Source organism: Caenorhabditis briggsae, assembly GCF_000004555.2.
Source record: "Caenorhabditis briggsae complete genome, chrV, whole genome shotgun sequence".
NCBI classification, from domain to species: Eukaryota; Metazoa; Nematoda; class Chromadorea; order Rhabditida; family Rhabditidae; genus Caenorhabditis; species Caenorhabditis briggsae.
This window is the reverse complement of record NC_013488.2, coordinates 11,043,274-11,060,615: the sequence shown is the minus strand read 5'-3', so window position 1 is coordinate 11,060,615 and position 17,342 is coordinate 11,043,274. Positions and strand designations below refer to the sequence as shown.

Sequence of the window (17,342 nt, the reverse complement as noted above, 5' to 3'; positions counted from 1 at the left end):
TCTTCAGCCTGGAAAAAGTTTAGAAATTAAAATCGAAAACCATTAGCAAAATACAAACCTTCATGCTGATAACAGGATATCCAATCGGAGAATGTTCTGGAATTTTCACCGAAAATGGATGGTCATTAAAATACGGAGCCGAGTTAACATCATCAATAAAGACATTGACAACACATCTTCCTTGTAGACCTCCTTGATCAGTTGCTGATACTTCCACTCTTATTTTGTGATCTTGTTTGTTCAACTGCCCCGATACACTTAAAATTGCTCCCTGATCTCCTATATCCAGAATACTGAACACATCTCTGTCAGCCTCCTCGATACGGTAAGTGATCTTCTGATCCTCGTCGTTATCCACTGCTTTCCATTTGATGATCTGACTTCCACGTGGCATCTCTTCAGAAATCGTCACATTATATTCTTTTTTGTCGAATATCGGAGCGTTGTCATTGATGTCTTTCAAAACCACTGTCATTGTAGTAGAGGTATTCAAAGGAGGAGTTCCCATATCTCTAGCAGTTACCTGAAAGTATGAACTTGTTAATTTGTTTTTCGAGATTTCTAGTTCACCTTCAGACTGTATCTAGCAGTCGTTTCTCGATCAAGAAGTTTAGTCGTTTTGATAACACCGCTATCCTCATCGATGATGAAATCTTCTGATCCTTCAATAGAATATCTGGAAAACAAATTTTACGGTTTTTCTTCAAACACAATATCATACCTAATGATTCCGTTTGGTCCAGAATCTTCATCAATGGCATAAACTCTTCCAACTTCTTCTCCAATTGCTACATTCTCTTCAAGTGTAATCATCTTCTGCGCAGCAATCAGAGTAGGAGCATGATCATTGATATCAACCACATGGATTGTGAGTGAAACAGTGCTTGAAAGTGCAGGTTGTGCACCATCTTTTGCTCGAATTATTGCTGTTATTGGGGAGTTTTTGGCATCGATTCTTTCTCGAAGAGTCACTTCTCCAGATGAATAATCAATGGTAAGTCCACCGATTCCAGAAGATGAAGCCATAGAATAATGAACTTTTCCATTGGTTCCAAAGTCTTCATCTGTAGCTTTCACTGTTGCTATAACGGTAGGGAGGGTGATGTTCTCCAAGATGGTGATGTTGTAAGAATCAGATGCAAATACTGGCGCATTATCATTGACATCAAGTACAGTAATCTCCACGAGAGCTTTTGATTCTTTCTTTGGAATCCCTTTATCACTTGCTATCACATCCAATCGAATCAAAGAGAGAGTTTCTCGATCCAAAGGAGCCGCTGTTTGAATAACTCCACTTTTGGAATTGATGGCCAACAGATTCTTTCCATTTCCTTCACCCAGAGAATACTCGACTTCTCCATTTTCTTCAGAATCCAAGTCTCTTGCAAATACGGAGAGAACAGTAGTACCAATCTGAAAGAAGAAGGACAATAATAATTCATTAATTTTCTTTAAAGAAATTATGCAATTGACAGATTTATCCCCTTTTCTCTATTTTCAAGTGGTATTGAGTTGGTTATATCAATATCACAGATTTGTGTCCTTTTACTTGTTCATCATGTACTACACACGCATTCTCTCTTCTGCTTCTTCTTCTTTTCCCCCGTCCTTTAATTATATATTCGAAGACTCGGTCCTCCGAGCAACTAGGACTCCCGCTACTATGAGAATGGTGGCGGCGGTCGCTTTACGATTCGAAGGAAGACACGACTCATCTCATTATTGGGTGTGAGAAGGCGATATGTTGTAGGAAATGGCTATGATGAAATTTTCGGGTTTAGCTCTGGAAATGAGAGAGGTTTTTGGGGTTTTTGACGCTTTTGTTGATAGAAAGTGTTTGACTTTACGAATTCTGGAGAGAAAAACAAGAGCTGATGATTTTAATACTTTTTGAAGTTTCATAGTTAAAGCCACAGATCCAACTAAAGAAAAGCACCTACCGTAAAACCTGTAATACAAGGGCTCCCATACTGTCAAATTAGTGCTCAATTATCTCGATTCCTACTCAAGATATAAAAAATATGTAAACTGACAAATCATTTCTGATATTATGATAAGAAATTTATCAGTTGACAACTTTTTCATACCTTAAACAGGAACAGACAAAAATTGACTCAAAAGTTAGAGGGCCTTCTATTACAGGTTTACGGTAGTTGTTCACTTCCGCCAGTCAATTCTTCTTCATCTAATCTCCTATAAATGTAGAAACGTTCCACCTTAAAGTCAACTCTTCCATTCATTTACCCTGCTTTTGCAATTCGACTGACTCATCCGTCTCCGGACTCCCGTGAACTTCTAAATCTCTCGATTCTTTACACTCTCCCTTTCCCTCCCGTACCCATGCATACACGGTGTTGGTGTCCTTCTTCCTGACGGACGACAAACATCCATTTTCGGACTCTTATAATTTGCCTGCTCTTGTGGGGGTTGCTCTCTCTCTATGGGTGAAGCCGTCGTCTGATGACAGATGGTCATTCGGATGCGATAGTGTTATAAGTCGAGAGATTTAGACACTCTCTCGGCTGGAACAATGTTGCGTGCTTTTGGAAATGGGGTGTGTAAAATTGAAATGATGGTCGTCGGAGGTACATTTGATTTATGGGTCCACTTCTCTTTTTTTGAGTGTCAGCCTTCTCTGGACTGGTCACTCACTTTGGAGTACTACGAGTACACGTCTCGAGGGAAATTAGAGGGGAGCGGAGCCCAACGGTGAAATAAAGAAAATGGAATGGAAATTTATACCAAAAACTGAGTAATTCGGACTGGCACTTGACAGAGAAAACCAAGAAATTAGTATATGGAAAACGTCAAGAGTCAGGAAAACTACATCAGTTTCTGAATTCAAAATTCAAAATTGCATAGGACCGAAAAGCGAAAAAAGGGATGTGCAAAAAAAAAAATCATACTTCATCTAGATGTGCTGAAGCTACATTTCAAATCTTTGATTCCCGAATACCAGATCCCTTCTATGTTTTTCACCTACTTCTATTGAATTCTAAAGCTTCTTATTTATATTTTTGACTTCTTAGATTCTTTTCATTTCGTTCCATTTTCTCTTTATTCACACTTTCTCCCCTTCTTCGTAGCTAATCCAATATACAGTACCACTGTATTATTGTATCCATATTCTCTTCTTTTTTCCACACACTGACAGGTGAATCCTCTCGCGCATATTATCTGCGTCTCTCACAATCACATGCACCCTACTACTCTTATGTGGAAGCACTCGCTAATTACAAGCTGTTGTTTCGACCGGGGAAGCTACGGGCAGCGACCCGAAGAGCTCCGTTCGAATTAGGAAAATAGAGATAGAGGAAATAGTAGGAGAACTTGAGATACGCAGAGTGTGAATGAATGAATGAAAATGGAAATGGGTGTAAAAGAGGAATTGAATAGACTCACCGGAGCATCTTCGCGGATTTCTCCAAAATAAGAATCCTTTTCGAAAATGGGACTATTGTCTTGGACATCTAGGACGTGAACGACGACCGTAGTACTCGCAGATATCGTTGGATCGACTCTCTCGTAGGCTGTCACCTGAAATTAGAATATTCAGAATATTTAGAAAAAGATGATTTCGATACCTTGAGAATATGCTTATCCAGTACTTCTCGATCCATACTTTTTGCCAGTCGAATCTCTCCACTCATCTGCAAAAATTGTATTATTTTTCAGAAGGAGCACCGAGAGCCGCGTCCCACTTCCTCTGAGAAAAAGAACTAAACTACTAGAAAGCATTCATAGATAATTGTGTTTGTGTTCAAGTTCCTTAGGCACTTTTTTCTGGGATAGAGTGAGAGTTCCATGAGTTTGTTAGTATAAAAGTATAGTTGATTTTTAGAAAAACTTCCGGAAGTGTAGTAGTTGAAAAAAAACTTACCGTATCCAGAGTGAACAAGTTTTGAGATCTTGAATCTTGAGGAGCAACCATGGAGTAGTAGAGAGGTTGGGAAGATGCATGAGACGCTTTTACAGATGCAATTACGGTTTCTATTGGTGTATCTTCTGGCAGCTCTTTTACGTATCTGAACATTTTGGAAGTTAATTTCAGATTTCATTTCCAAGTTTCACAATTTTTCAAAGAAACACTCACTTTTCTTGCTGAAAATGCACTGCGTTTGCGTCTGGGTTCCTTCTTCGAGCCCATCTTTTTGTTCTTCGGATTTCGAGTTTCTTCATTGAAGCAACAGAATGCCCAATCCTCATTTTTGACTGATAAATTTGTCCATCACAAACATAATTATAGTGAAAGTCAATTGGTCCATCAAAGAAACAAACTCTCTCTTTGGTCAAAAGTAGACCATCATCAAGAAGTGAGAGTTGAGAGGATTGGATAGAGTCCGGAAATCCAGGAATAGGACAAGAAGTAATATCAGAAGAAGAGGAATCAGGCCAATGAATTATAGGTTGACCTGGATGCAAACATGGTGGTCGAGAAGCTGGTAGCCAGATAACAAAACTACTTGATGGAACTGCACATGGTTTACAAACTACAGAAATAGGTTCAGATGAATAATACTTGTCTTCTGTCAAAGCACTGACTAGTAGTAATGATGAGGTGATAAAAAACGGAAGAAACATAATTTTGTTAAGCATCATCGTCTCTTCATTGCATTGAAGCCAGTTGAATGTGAGTTGGATATGGAAGAAGGGAAAAAGAAGAGAAAGGGCTGCGGTGTCCGAATAAGAAGGCGGAGCCAACTGGGTGGCACCCCCTCTGCGTCTCGTTCAAAAGGAAGAACTGACCAGCGGCCAATTAAGGTGAGGAGGTTGTGTATCAGCTAATTTGAATGTCTCTTTTCTATGTCACACATAATGTTCGCGCATTGATAGTGAGCCGGAAGCGATAGAAATGGGGGAAAGGGGAGATGCCAGCGTGAGAGCCTTTGGAAAAAATAATCAGGTATTATGAAGGGGAAGGAGTGGGATTAGATATTGGTTCCGAGGTCCAATGTTACCCAGAACAAAACTAATCTAGATTGATTGGGTTCTTGTTGTCCAAAATAACCACTGTGGCTGTTGTCAGGCGTCGCCTGCAACAGCAACGTCTCCGGAATCTCAGGCATCGCCGACAAGTTCTGGTCGGAGTTTAGTCAGATTCCAGATAGCGCCGCTAGCTAACCAAACTCCGACAAACTATTACAACTTTCACCTTCTGACCAATATCTGACAATGGTCCGCTATGCACCCGTTTTTGAACAATTTTTGACCAGAACCTGGCAAATATCCGTCCAAAAGCCGAATCCCTCAATTTCTAACGAGTACTCCTCCTTGTCGAAGGCATCAACAAATAATTTTTTAAGCTTCCGAACGTTTATTAGACCCTCACAATCAGATTTATGTTAAATTGCCTTTCCGATCACTTAATTACCTTCATATGACCCTCAAACCCATCATATGAACTTAATTGCTTCTGAAGACTTATTTGAAGACAGTCTCTTATTTTCTAATAGTCTCTTTCTCATAATCCTCTGGAGCCAGTCATGGAGCCATGTGTCCACCGATTGGGGACATAAACCGATTTTCTGGCGTCCTTCCTGCCACCATATTGTTTCTCTCGGTCAATTAAGCAAAGCCGAAAAGGGCGTATTATGTGGCCTCTCTCGCCAGAACGGCGTCAGGCAGGTGTTCTCCGACTACGTTGCATATCTAATTGCTCCTATGTGAACACAAACAGACACATCTTTCCGTCTCAAAAAAAGGAGTTTTTTTTCCTATTGTTCACTTTTTCTTTCTTTTTTCTTGGCTCCTCATTAGCTTTCTCCATGCCCGTCGTCCGACAGCTCGTTTCGTCTCAACATTTGCATATTTTTCAGTGTCAGACACAAGAACCACAACTCATTTTTCTACGAAGAGTGCGTGTTGCTCTTGGTTTGACTCCCCGGAGAAAGAGCATCATCGAGTGCTGTATGTGTTGTAGTCTGAATTTTCGACGGAAATTGGAAGAAGGATCGGGTAGCGCCAAAAACTGAAAATGGGGCAGAGATAGGGAGAATGGGAGGAGGAGAAAGGACGAGTTGAAAAATGAAACACCACGATAGACACGAAAACACATGTGAAAACTTGACCTAGGAAAAAGTATAGAGTCCAAGATTCTGTTCGGGATATTTCAAAAGTTCGTATTTGTCAATGGATGGCCCCGGAAACAGCTCAACAGTTCTGAAATGTTATATGTACCGTCTTCCTCTAATGGAAGCCCATCAAAATCGTTCTCGATTCCTGTGTAAAAAAATTGTCAACTTATAAACTGTTGGTGATATTAGGATAAATAATTTATCAGTTGATGTCATGTTTCGATATCTTTCACAGAAATTGAGATAATTGTTTTCAAAGTTGAAGGTTCGGGTGCGCTTCTATTAAAAGAACTACGGTATATCATCTGTCACCAACAATTTAATGAATCTACTTTGCAGTAGAAAACGGAGTTCCATTTCATGACCATTTTATTTGTTTCCTTCGGAAGTTGACTCTAATACCGATATCGCGATTCAGTTAAAATATTTCACAACCCGTACTTGAATTGAAATTCCGGGCATTTCTTTTAATTAATTTTTAATTTCTTATATTTCGTAACATTCTCAGGTGCTCTCTCGTTCTCCGATTCCATTCGATCTATGTCACATAACCATTTGCGGTGAACATAGTGAAACTCATCGATCAAATGACTCTTGCTCTCTTCCTATGACTCCACCGATTAATCAGACGAACATCTTCGCAGAGCAGAGACTTTATAAAATGATGAACTATTTTGACATGCGTGTGTGTGAGTGACCCGTTTTATGAAAGTACCCTTCTCACAAACAATTGGCCTGGTGGATAGAGAGGAGCTTGTGGCCGTCAAATGGAATGTGACGATGCGTAATTAAAACTGAAATGGATGGTGGAAAAAGAAGGGGTAAAAGGGATGCATTTGGTGGAAGGAAGGAAGGATACACACAATTGATGGCATCCGTTTTGGTGTGATGAAACCAGAATTAGAGAGGTGGCTTTATCCGAACATTTTAACTGAATAAGAAATGGAGAACATTAATTTTTATTTCACTCGGTATTCGAAATACTGGAACTTATTAGAGGTAGCAAGACATAAGTAAACACAGTAGCCATACAAAACATATAGTAACGGTCAATAAGATACACAAAAACGTTTTTTTCAGTTGATTTTCGGCCATTTTGACCATTTTCAAAAGTCTGAAGCTCGGTTATGAAATTTCCGATCAGTTTGAAAATTTCGTAGGTTATAAAACAAACCTAGATTGAAAACTTTGCATTCACATAATTTTTTGAAAATTTCTAGTTTTCCAGATATTTTCTGATTTCTGAAAACACCTCATTTTGACCCGTTTTTGTCCTGAAACCGTGAAAAAAACACGCGTCTTTCAGAACTCGGCAAATATCTGAAAAACTCTGTTTGAATTTTCAAAAATTCTGAAAAAAAGTTTTGTATATCTTATGAACCGGTACGGTATACGGGTAAAAAGAACCTATTCATGAACAGGGTGATTCACGATTTCAGTATTACTATCTTCTGAAAAAGTGGTGGATCCGTTTAGTTCCGAAACAGGTCCAAGTTGAGAAAGTGGAATCGCAGCAGGGTCTTGCACATTTTGTGTTGGAGTCTTGTTTGAGAAAAAATAATAATAAATTCGTTTGATTGTTTCCCAACACTTCTGATTGAAAATTAGCACAATTACGATCTCCACAATGAATAGAACGATATATTCCGGTAGTCTTCCATTTTCCAATTTCGATATCATCTCAACCACTTCTGATTTATTCAGCGGAGCGACACATCGCGATGCTATTGTTTCGTTAAATTTACGAATAGCAACATCAAATTCTTCCGTTTTCCCGTCGATTTCAGAAATACTGAACACAAGTTGTTTCAGGCATAAGAGGATACTGTTATGCTTCCGACAATCTTCAAAGATCAAAGCGCTGGAATCGATGATAACTGCAAAATCATATTGATGCGGAGTAAGAAAAAACATGGTGCTACCTCGATTAGACCATCCATTTTTGTAGATTTCTTGGTAAAAACTGTCACCAATTTCGATGTCTAGTCGTTCATCGGAACTGAGTTTGAAAACTTTTATCAGAGAGAAATTCAAGTTTGATGGTCCAGAGAACGATTTCTTTAAGTTCCCATCAAATAAAGTGATTTCTGTGGGTATTTCTGAAAATTACAGTTCTTCTCACCCCTAAATGTTTATTGAAACTTACTCGTGTTCCCAAAACTCTCATAGACAGAAAGTTTCACATTGAACAATTCGTGGTTATTCACTGCATTTAATGCTCGGCAGCTCTCTTTGTGACTAACCATACGGGATACCAAACTCTGAAAAATATATTGCTCATTTTCTTTTGTTTGGAAGCATTTACAAACCGTTCTGCAACGATAATACTCTTCATCACAGAGCTCTTTCACAACTTTATTAATATAACAGTTGAGGTGTTTTGCGCAGCAATGGTTGAAGTTGACTGAATCAAATCAAGTCATAATTACTTTCGAAAGAGAGGACGGCTTACCGGAATACGGTCCACAAGCATTTCCTATCCAATACCGAGCTAGTACCTTCCCAATGTCTCCGTACTGCCAACCACATCTGAATCGATCAAACGGAACACCGATATCTGTATTCTTATCAACAATCATGGATGAAGTGTCTATCATTGTTTTATAGTTTTTAACACATTGATTATCGAAAATGAGTTGAACCAAACTTTGAATACTCTGAAGTTCTGATATGGATATATCATCACATGCCGCTCTCACCAATTTCAAAGAATCTAGTTCATTTGAACCACAAGATCCTTGAATTTTGGTGACAACCGGTTCCATTTCCTCTGGCCATTTAAAGGGGGCGTATTCTTCCTTGTGAGAGGATTTTCTGGATTTCAGAAGTCGACAAGTGTCTGTAATGTTTGCCCGACACTGCTGCTCGTTTTGGGGAAGCTCTTTCTAGAAATATATTACGAAATCAACCAGAAAAAAGTAGGACCCTAACCTTGATGCAAGCACAAAATTGCGATGAGCAAATTGGGAAACCGGACTTGTTGTTAATACAAAAATTTAAATCAGAGACGCAAAAATCCACCATGCTTGAAGCAAATGGGCAATCTGTGAGAACGGGGATCGGAACTTCATATTCATTTGGATTCAATGCATCTGAAAATAGGTTAAACTTAAAGCTCGTAAAATTTCATTGACGAAATTAGTTGATGAAATTGGAATTCTTACCTGTAATTGGCAGATAAAAAATGAACAATCCGATCGCGAAATGCTGCACAATTGAGGATCAATGTGGTTAGATATTCTTCTGGAAAAAGAATAACGGTTCAAGACTGGAAAAAAAAAGAAAGCAAAAAACTGATAAGCGGAACGCCTGATTATTTCGAAATGTAGGTAAAAGGTGTCTTACCTCGACAGTGTATAATATTCGATGCCATAAACCAAAAATGATCACATTATTTTGAAATTTTCCTAGTGTTTTGGCAGTACATTTCATATTGCATCTAACAGAAATTTCTAGTCAATGTGTGGTTGGGGTATGATAATGAAAAAGGAGAGCAAAGATGATTCAGTGGAGCAAAAACAAACATCGTTTCGTACCTTTCCACATTCTATATACATTGATAGTTTCATTGAGTTGCTTCATATACTGTTTGCATTGATTTTCCTGTTTTCTATATGGCTTGCCTTGTATAGATGGAAACCAAGTGTTTTATAAGTTTATCAAATTCATATTCTCTGTAAAATATGGTAAAATGCAGTTTGTGGGTCAGAAGTTTCACCCACGTACGAGGCGTTGTAAGGGACGTCCACGGTACCTCCGGAGGGCCCTTTTATTACAGGTGTCCTTCAATTAGAGGGGACTCATATATTTTTCAAAATCTATCAATTTCACCAAAATCAAACAACTCATTCTGAAAGGAGACGTTCAATGATTATAAGTTCCTCTCGAAAGGCCCTTCTATTAGAGGACCCTTTCTTTGAAGGAGCCTTTCTAATACAGGTTTAACAATTTATTTAAATTAACATCAACAGGAACTACAAGAACAAGATTAATAATAAATCAAACGCATCAGTCCGCTGTCGTGTTTGGCTCGGAAGTAGACACCCTCCTGTACTTATCGCGATATTTTTGTAGACAATAGCATATAGCGGTAGCAATCGTGGCAAGATAGCATGATATTTCAAGCATATAGCGGAGCCATTCGTAGTACCATGGCGTTTGATTTTCTTCGTTTCTTTCAAGAACTCTCTTCGCTTTTTGAAGTTGACTGAGGCATTTTTTATCTTGCGTCACAATATTTGAGAGGCATTTAGATATGTCCTCGTATGAATTCATATAGTTATTCAAACATGACGAAACTTCAACTGAAACCAACATATCATCAAAAGCGGATTCAAAAAAAAAGTAACCCACTTCTATGGAATTTGCAACAAGGGTAAAGATTGTCCAGGTTTGTTTTGATCTTAGGCTGTTCCTTAAGTTCCAGAAAAACTACAGCGGTTTCTGAAATTTATATTTTCACTTGTAATTACCTCTTCCCAAAATCATCTTACTGTTCATTGGATAGTAGTAGTTAAAGTTGGTAAATGCTCCTTCACTATTTTCGGAGTATGTGCTATAACTGGATTCTGAAAGGAGGTTTAATAACACTCTCTAGATAATACATCTAAATAAAAACCTGTGAGATTTGCTATGGAATACGCATATTCACTTTTCCAGTCACTCAGCTCCATCAGGATTTCTTTGAACTCTTCTGCACCTTTCTTGTTTCTTTTCAGTGAGTTGACTATTCCCTGCAAAAATTATCCAGATTCTATTAGTCACAAAATAAATGATACATGTATAGAGTTCTTGAACATCTGGTCACATGTCTTTCTTTTTTTTCTGTTCATATAACAGTCCCGTTGAATTGCACAGACATGGTTGAAGTTCATTGCAAAGTTGCGTGTAGCAATACTAGCGTATAATCTCAAATTCACTCGTCCAACATCGCCATACGCCCATCCGCAATGCCAATGAGCAAATGGGATGGGAATTATCGAAAAGGCTGCGCTGTCAAGGATTGCTAATTTTTTTTCGAATTCTTTCAACGACTGTTTACATGTTTCGGAGATGCTTTGGTTACGAATGAGCGCATTGAAAATAATTGCAGTCTGTAAAACTTATTGATCTATATTTCACAAATAAATGAATCTTACTGGCATCTTTAGTCGACTGAATTCACTAAAGTCGACTGAATTCACTAGATCCATTTCCTTCTGCAATAGTTGTTTCTGATTTTCAAAGTCGTCTTCTGTATAAATATCAAATACTTTAATTTTGAGACCAAAAAAGTTATTACCATTGGAGCAGTTTTTTACTACGTCATTTATTGGGTTCCTCAGGTTTTTCAGTAACAAGTTCAGAGTTTTCATCGGCGGTATTTGAGTATTTTCCATGTTTTCTTGTTTCCGTTTTCTTCGATTGCTCTCGTACTCAATAGTGCAATTCGAGTCTCCAACATTTTCCTGAAAAACTCTTTCAGATATACTAGTCGACGGGCCGACTTCAGGCCGGCACGGACCGGCTGATAACTCGCTTCAAAACAAAAATTGTGCGCAACATAGAATTTCAGAAGCTTGATTTCTAGAGCTCCACAACCTTCGATAAGAATCGAAAACTTCGAAAGCGGTATTACATATTGAAGGTTGTAGAGCTCGTCGATCTCTATCATTTGGTATGTTGTTCCAATTTTGAATCAACGGTCCGTCGACAAGCTTTCAGATAACAAAAGTTTTAGGTACATAAAGTAAGTTATGCTTTTTGATAATACAAGTTGACGTCAACATTTGAAAATTGTACCTTGAAACATTTTTCCCTTTTTTCATCACAATCCACAGTTTCAATTGTTTCCGACAGACATTGATCACGCTTTTTTTCACAGTATTCGAATTCGTTCTGGAATTCAGCGCATCCTCTATATTCAGGTGATTCGACTTCAATGAAAAGAGGTGATAGCAAAAACCAAACAAGATTGATTTGCATTTTCGTGTCTGAAAAGTATACGAAATCAAAATTAATGATGTGAGAAAAGTTGAGGAATTGAATCTTCGAGAAGACTTCAATACAAATTGAATTTTATGTTTCTGGAAGAGAGTAAATGAGAGAGGAGGTTTATGAGAAGCGTTGTGTGATTGCGAGACCTAGAGACTCATCGTCTCTTATCAGTTGAACTGAGGAAAAATGTCCTTACAGTACCACATACGCAGGAGGGGCACACAGAATTAAAAAGATTTGATCAATTTAGGTAAGACAGGAAATTGAAAATGTGCATAAGTCTTCAACCAATGACCGATCAGCAGCATTTACACTTAGCATTTTTAGCCAACGCCTTTTTTCATGGCTAATCGAAGGTTTTGAAAGATGTTTCAAAATACCAAGTGATACCGCATTTCCTCTAATGGAAGTCCACTCAAACCGTCAACTTGGACCTCAATTATCTTGCTTCCTGTGAAAGGTATCAAAAATTTATCAACTTATAAATTATTATCACAATATCACCAACATTTTATCAATTGACAATTTCTTGCAATCTTTAACAGGAATCGAGATGATTGAGATCAAAGTTGAGTGGGCTTCTATTAGAGGAAATAGGAAATGTTGATTCTAAACATAATCTCCTACAACAACATAGATTTTGGTATATATCCTGAAAGATTTTGTTTTACTGATTCAACATGAAAGTATTGTTTCTATTTCTTTTCTTTTCTCCCTTTTTCCAGGTTGTATTCGCAATAATCGATGGATTCAGAGCCAATTCACTAGGTGAATAATTTTTTAATGATTCAATCAAATTCCATTCTCAGATACACTTTCACTGGTTTCGGTTATCACTCGTTTCCCAGACGGTTACACAAATGTTTGTGGGGGAGTCCTTATTGCTCCAAGTATTGCAATGACTGCTGCACACTGTGTATTTCTGAACAACGAATTGTAAGGAAAAATGGGGGCTCAAATAGTTTCATCATTATGTTTTTCAGCGCAATCACTGCCAAAGTTACTCTAGGTGACGTCAGTTTAAGTGAAGAAGACGATGGGGAGCAGGAGTTCAGAAGTCATGCTATGGCGATTAGTAAAAAGTTCGGAAGTGGGGTAGGTTCCAGAAATTTATGTTGACCATGATAACGATCAAAAGCAGGAGAATACTGTTAAAAAGTGATTAATAATGTAGACACTGAGGAGTGTCACTATTTATTTGCTCTTTAAGGTCGATGACACTATTCATGTACAAAATATGCACCAATTCAATTGTTTGCTAAATTCAGATTCCCGAAGCAAATGATGATGTGGCAATTGTGTTTCTTCCTAAAAGAACAAACGTTTGTGAGTCACCAGTTTCATCACAAATCGCACGACTTCCAACCACAGTGTCTATTAATTTTGTAAGCTATGAAAATACAGTTGTGTCTAGAAATTCATGAGCAATTCAGAAAGAAACGCCAAAAATTCCATCCAACTTTCAACTGGAAAACTCAATTTGTTGGATTGCTGGTTGGGGAAAAACGGAGAATAAAAGTAGGTCAAAAACTATTTCTATGAGAATATCTTCAATTTTTCAGCAGCATCTCATAGCGATTCAGTTCTACAGATGATGGTGAAACTTGTTGTTCGAAGAATTGGAAATAAAAAATATCTGATGGCAAAAGGAATAGTTGGTAGTAGCAGAGCATGCATGGTATGAAGTGTCTAGAAATTTTAAAATCGAAAACAAAAATGTATTCAGGGTGATTCTGGAAGTCCTGTTTACTGCTTCATTGATGGAAGGCGCACATTGGTGAGTTGAATACCGTAAACACTCTAATAGAAGGAAACTGAAACCGTCAACTTTGAGCCTACATATCTCGGTTCTTGTAGAAGATATTAAAAAAATGGTCAACTGACCAACTATCTTCCTTATATATAAAACGCTACTCTGTCTGTCCCGGTGTCACTCTGTCGACTTTTGAAAAACTTGAGAAATATATATGGATTTACGTGACCCTTAAAGAAAAAGTAAAGAACTGAGCGACCAATCAGTAAAAACTAGGTTAAATCGCGCCAAAGACGCACCAGCTTGCTGGTTTTTAATATTTTTGTAAGAATTTTGTCAGTTGACATCTATTTTATATCTTTTATAGGAACCGAGATATATGGGCTCAAAGTTAGTGGTTTGGGTGGCCTATCAGAGTGTTTTGGGTAATTTTATTTTATAGCATAACATTAATTTCAGATTGGAACTGTAGCTCATATTGGATCGTTTGTGAAAATGAGTCAACACGATCCATCAAATCATCTTCAATTCTGTCGAGACTTTGAATATGCATTCATTTCTGATTGGAGAGAAAGTTCTGCAAGAATTGTGGAAATACTAGAAAATTATGGGGAGCTGTATCAATTGGAAGAGGGACAGACACTATGTTTTGGATCAGGAAATTTTTGATCAAACTGTTTTCTAATAAAAATTTTCATAGGTTAAATAATTCATTCGTCTATAATCAATAGCTGTGAGGTTCACTTATTGCTCTTCTGTGGATTGTCGTAAGCTCCAGCGTTTTTAGTAGTCTTTAAATCCTGATTCTTTCCAGGTGTCGGATTTGGAGTAACCTGGCCATTGTACGCTCCAGCAGCACGAGTCGTCTGCATTCCTGTACTTTTTGGATCTTCAGGTGCTCCAGGAGTGGGATTCGAAGCAGTTTGACCAGTGAATGTTCCAGCTGGACGAGTGGTTTTCATTTCACTTTTTGAGACTGGAGCACCTCCAGCAGCCTCGGGATTAGAAGCTATCTGTCCAGTGAATGCCCCAGCAGGACGAGTTGTACGAAGGTCACTTTTTGGATTTTCAGCAGCGTTTGGGTTGGGAGCTACTTGACCAGTGAAAGTTCCAGCAGGACGAGTTGTCATCATATCATCTCCTGGAGGTGGTCCAGCTGGAACAGTTCCACCATTCTCTTCATCTTCATCCGAAATTGATTCCTCCTCTGGTCTCGTGAGGAATATCAAGTTTGCCTCAAATTCAATTTTTTGAGATCTTTAGAATGTCAACTGCAAACTACCTTCTTGACCTTGGGAGTGGGCTCAACCTTGCTCTTTGCACGCATCTGTCCCTGACGATCCTTATCCTCATCGTCTTCCACATTTGTCGGTTGTTGAGTATCTTTCTCTTTCTGATCGTTGACTCCAACGAATATGATCTGGATCAAATGCTTCAAGCACGCAGTTTTGTGTGCTTTCCCTTTCACTTTTGCGATGTCCGCGTTTTCAGAAGCAGCTACCAAAACAACGGTGAATCTGAATCTCAATATTATGAATTTTGAAAAACAATGTATTTCAAAACCTTTCTTTTGGACGACACTTTTCTTTTGGAGCTCCTTTGAAGGTGCACTTGAAAACTTTCTTCTCTCCAATTCTAATACTCGCCGTCTTGGGGACCGTCATAAGAAGATCCGGATTAGTGTTCTTGAATTTGACTAAAACTGAGCTCGTCGAATTGTTAGTGATCTCCAGTGTTGCTTGTTGTTTCCTGGCCACAGGTTGAAATGTGAACGACTTCGATGGATTGAAAACCACTTTGGTGAGATCTGTTTCAGCCTTGCTCATCACAATGTTGCTCAGATGCTTTCAAACTTCTCGTTAATAGAAAATTTAGAGTCTGATGGGCAAAACTATCCACAGCGACTTTTATCGGTTCTCGAGATCTCTGATGGAAAACAGGGCGAAAAAAACTATATGTTGAGATAGAACACGCTAAAGTATCCGTTCTGAAATCGTCTAACCTGTGTGCCTGACCCAAATGGAGCTGATCATAATAACACCTACGGCATTATGCTGATATGCAAAACTCGGATCTGTGGAAGAGAAAACCTGGTGGCCGCAGCCACAGCCGTTATTATCAGTTTTACTTTCCTACATTTTTCTCGATTTTTGTCCATTTTCCAGCAATGTTTCAGATATATAAGGAAAAATTTATTTTCCGACTTATTTCGGGGTTTTCAATCCAAAAGTTGTTGGCATGCAATATTAGTCGAGAAAAAAGAACTGAAAATTTTCAGATTACGGTGGTTTTCGTTACGGGGACCGTTGGTCAACCCCAAAAGCTTTTCTCTTCCTGAAGAGGGGCCACAGCTCCGATTTTTTGTACCAGAAGAATACCCCTGACCTATCTCATAAACTACAGTACGTCAACAAAATCCGAACCGCTTCATGTAACCCAATAAATATTTCACTCTCGACGCTTTCCTTTTCACCTTTGTTTTCTATTCGTAAATTGTTGTCATTGGCATCTTTTTTGAACATCTGGGTCTCTACACAATTTTTATTTCTAACTCTCTTCTTCTTCTCTGGGGTCTCTCCTGTTGTTTGTGTAATACTTGATTCTGTTGCTTTCATGTTCATTTGCTTCAATATCAATTTGTTTTTTATAAAATCTTTCTGGAATATCGATTTGTCAGTTGTCATGGGTTCTTAGAAAATGGTCCTATAAAAGGTCGGAAGCCGAAAATGTGTTGTTGTTTGTTGGTGCACTAGACTCGCTCATGTCTGCGTATAACCATTTCAATACACTATTTCGTTTTGTTTCTCGGTTTGTGGTCGCTTTCCCTCTCAACTATCGGTCCCTCTTCTCAACCGAATCTTTTTTCCTTCAACTGGCTACTGACCCAACATTTTTCTTTTTTCTTCTTTTCTCCAATTTTTTCGGTCATTCTTTCTGAGTAACAGTTAAAAAATCGGTAGTTTCTTGTCTTTAGAATTCTCTCGGTTAACTATTTGTCCTTCACTACACAAACATGAAAGCACTGGTTCAAATATTGCTTGTAATTTGCCGTCTTTCTTGAAGAACTGTGAAAACCAAACTTGTTTCAGTTTGTTAAAAAAGGGTAATCTAGAATCCCATGAGATTTATTTAATGTCGGTCTACAGTATTGTCAGAATTATTCTGCGTGTTTGCGGACTCAGTGGAAAACTGTAATTTTTTGTTTCATATTCCGGAAATAATTTTTTTGGGGGTACGACGAATTCGAACGTTTTCAAAATCGAACAGACCTAAAATCGAACAGATTCAATTCAGAACAGTCCTTTTATCGCACACGTACCAGAACAGAACGCGGACAGAATCGAACTGTTATGGGGTTATTCACGTAGCGAAAATATGTATTGAAATGCATTTCCGCGCCCTCGAAATTCAATGCATGAGCGTCGCGAAATGTATTTCAAAGCATTTCGCGACATAACTGTAAATGCATTTCAATACATCGCGTGGCGAGATATTTTTTCTGGAAAAAGGTATGCGCCTTTGAAGAGTTTCCCAATCCT

General features: G+C 38.3%; 4 protein-coding genes across 4 annotated transcripts; 1 reads left to right on the top strand and 3 right to left on the bottom strand.

The window, feature by feature from the left end:
- Nucleotides 1-19: 19 nt before the first annotated feature.
- CBG29115 lies at nt 20-4,599 on the bottom strand (the record flags this gene model as incomplete). Its single annotated transcript, XM_045237674.1, has 7 exons — nt 20-523; nt 571-676; nt 722-1,413; nt 3,367-3,537; nt 3,579-3,650; nt 3,875-4,025; nt 4,094-4,599. 7 exons carry the CDS (start codon nt 4,597-4,599, stop codon nt 20-22), a joined length of 2,202 nt encoding a protein of 733 aa, XP_045100881.1.
- A 2,882-nt stretch (nt 4,600-7,481) lies between these two features.
- On the bottom strand, nt 7,482-12,038 carry CBG09474 (the record flags this gene model as incomplete). Its single annotated transcript, XM_045237673.1, has 11 exons — nt 7,482-8,173; nt 8,221-8,478; nt 8,527-8,959; nt 9,006-9,166; nt 10,428-10,517; nt 10,568-10,642; nt 10,693-10,807; nt 10,853-11,167; nt 11,213-11,307; nt 11,356-11,521; nt 11,856-12,038. 11 exons carry the CDS (start codon nt 12,036-12,038, stop codon nt 7,482-7,484), a joined length of 2,583 nt encoding a protein of 860 aa, XP_045094039.1.
- A 692-nt stretch (nt 12,039-12,730) lies between these two features.
- On the top strand, nt 12,731-14,472 carry Cbr-try-10 (the record flags this gene model as incomplete). Its single annotated transcript, XM_045237672.1, has 8 exons — nt 12,731-12,818; nt 12,860-12,986; nt 13,034-13,145; nt 13,319-13,435; nt 13,484-13,568; nt 13,613-13,728; nt 13,777-13,827; nt 14,263-14,472. The coding sequence occupies 8 exons, from the start codon at nt 12,731-12,733 to the stop codon at nt 14,470-14,472; spliced, it is 906 nt and encodes a 301-aa protein (XP_045094037.1).
- A 71-nt stretch (nt 14,473-14,543) lies between these two features.
- Nucleotides 14,544-15,629, bottom strand: CBG09477 (the record flags this gene model as incomplete). Its single annotated transcript, XM_045237671.1, has 3 exons — nt 14,544-15,038; nt 15,083-15,320; nt 15,367-15,629. 3 exons carry the CDS (start codon nt 15,627-15,629, stop codon nt 14,544-14,546), a joined length of 996 nt encoding a protein of 331 aa, XP_045094038.1.
- Between the last annotated feature and the right edge of the window lie 1,713 nt (nt 15,630-17,342).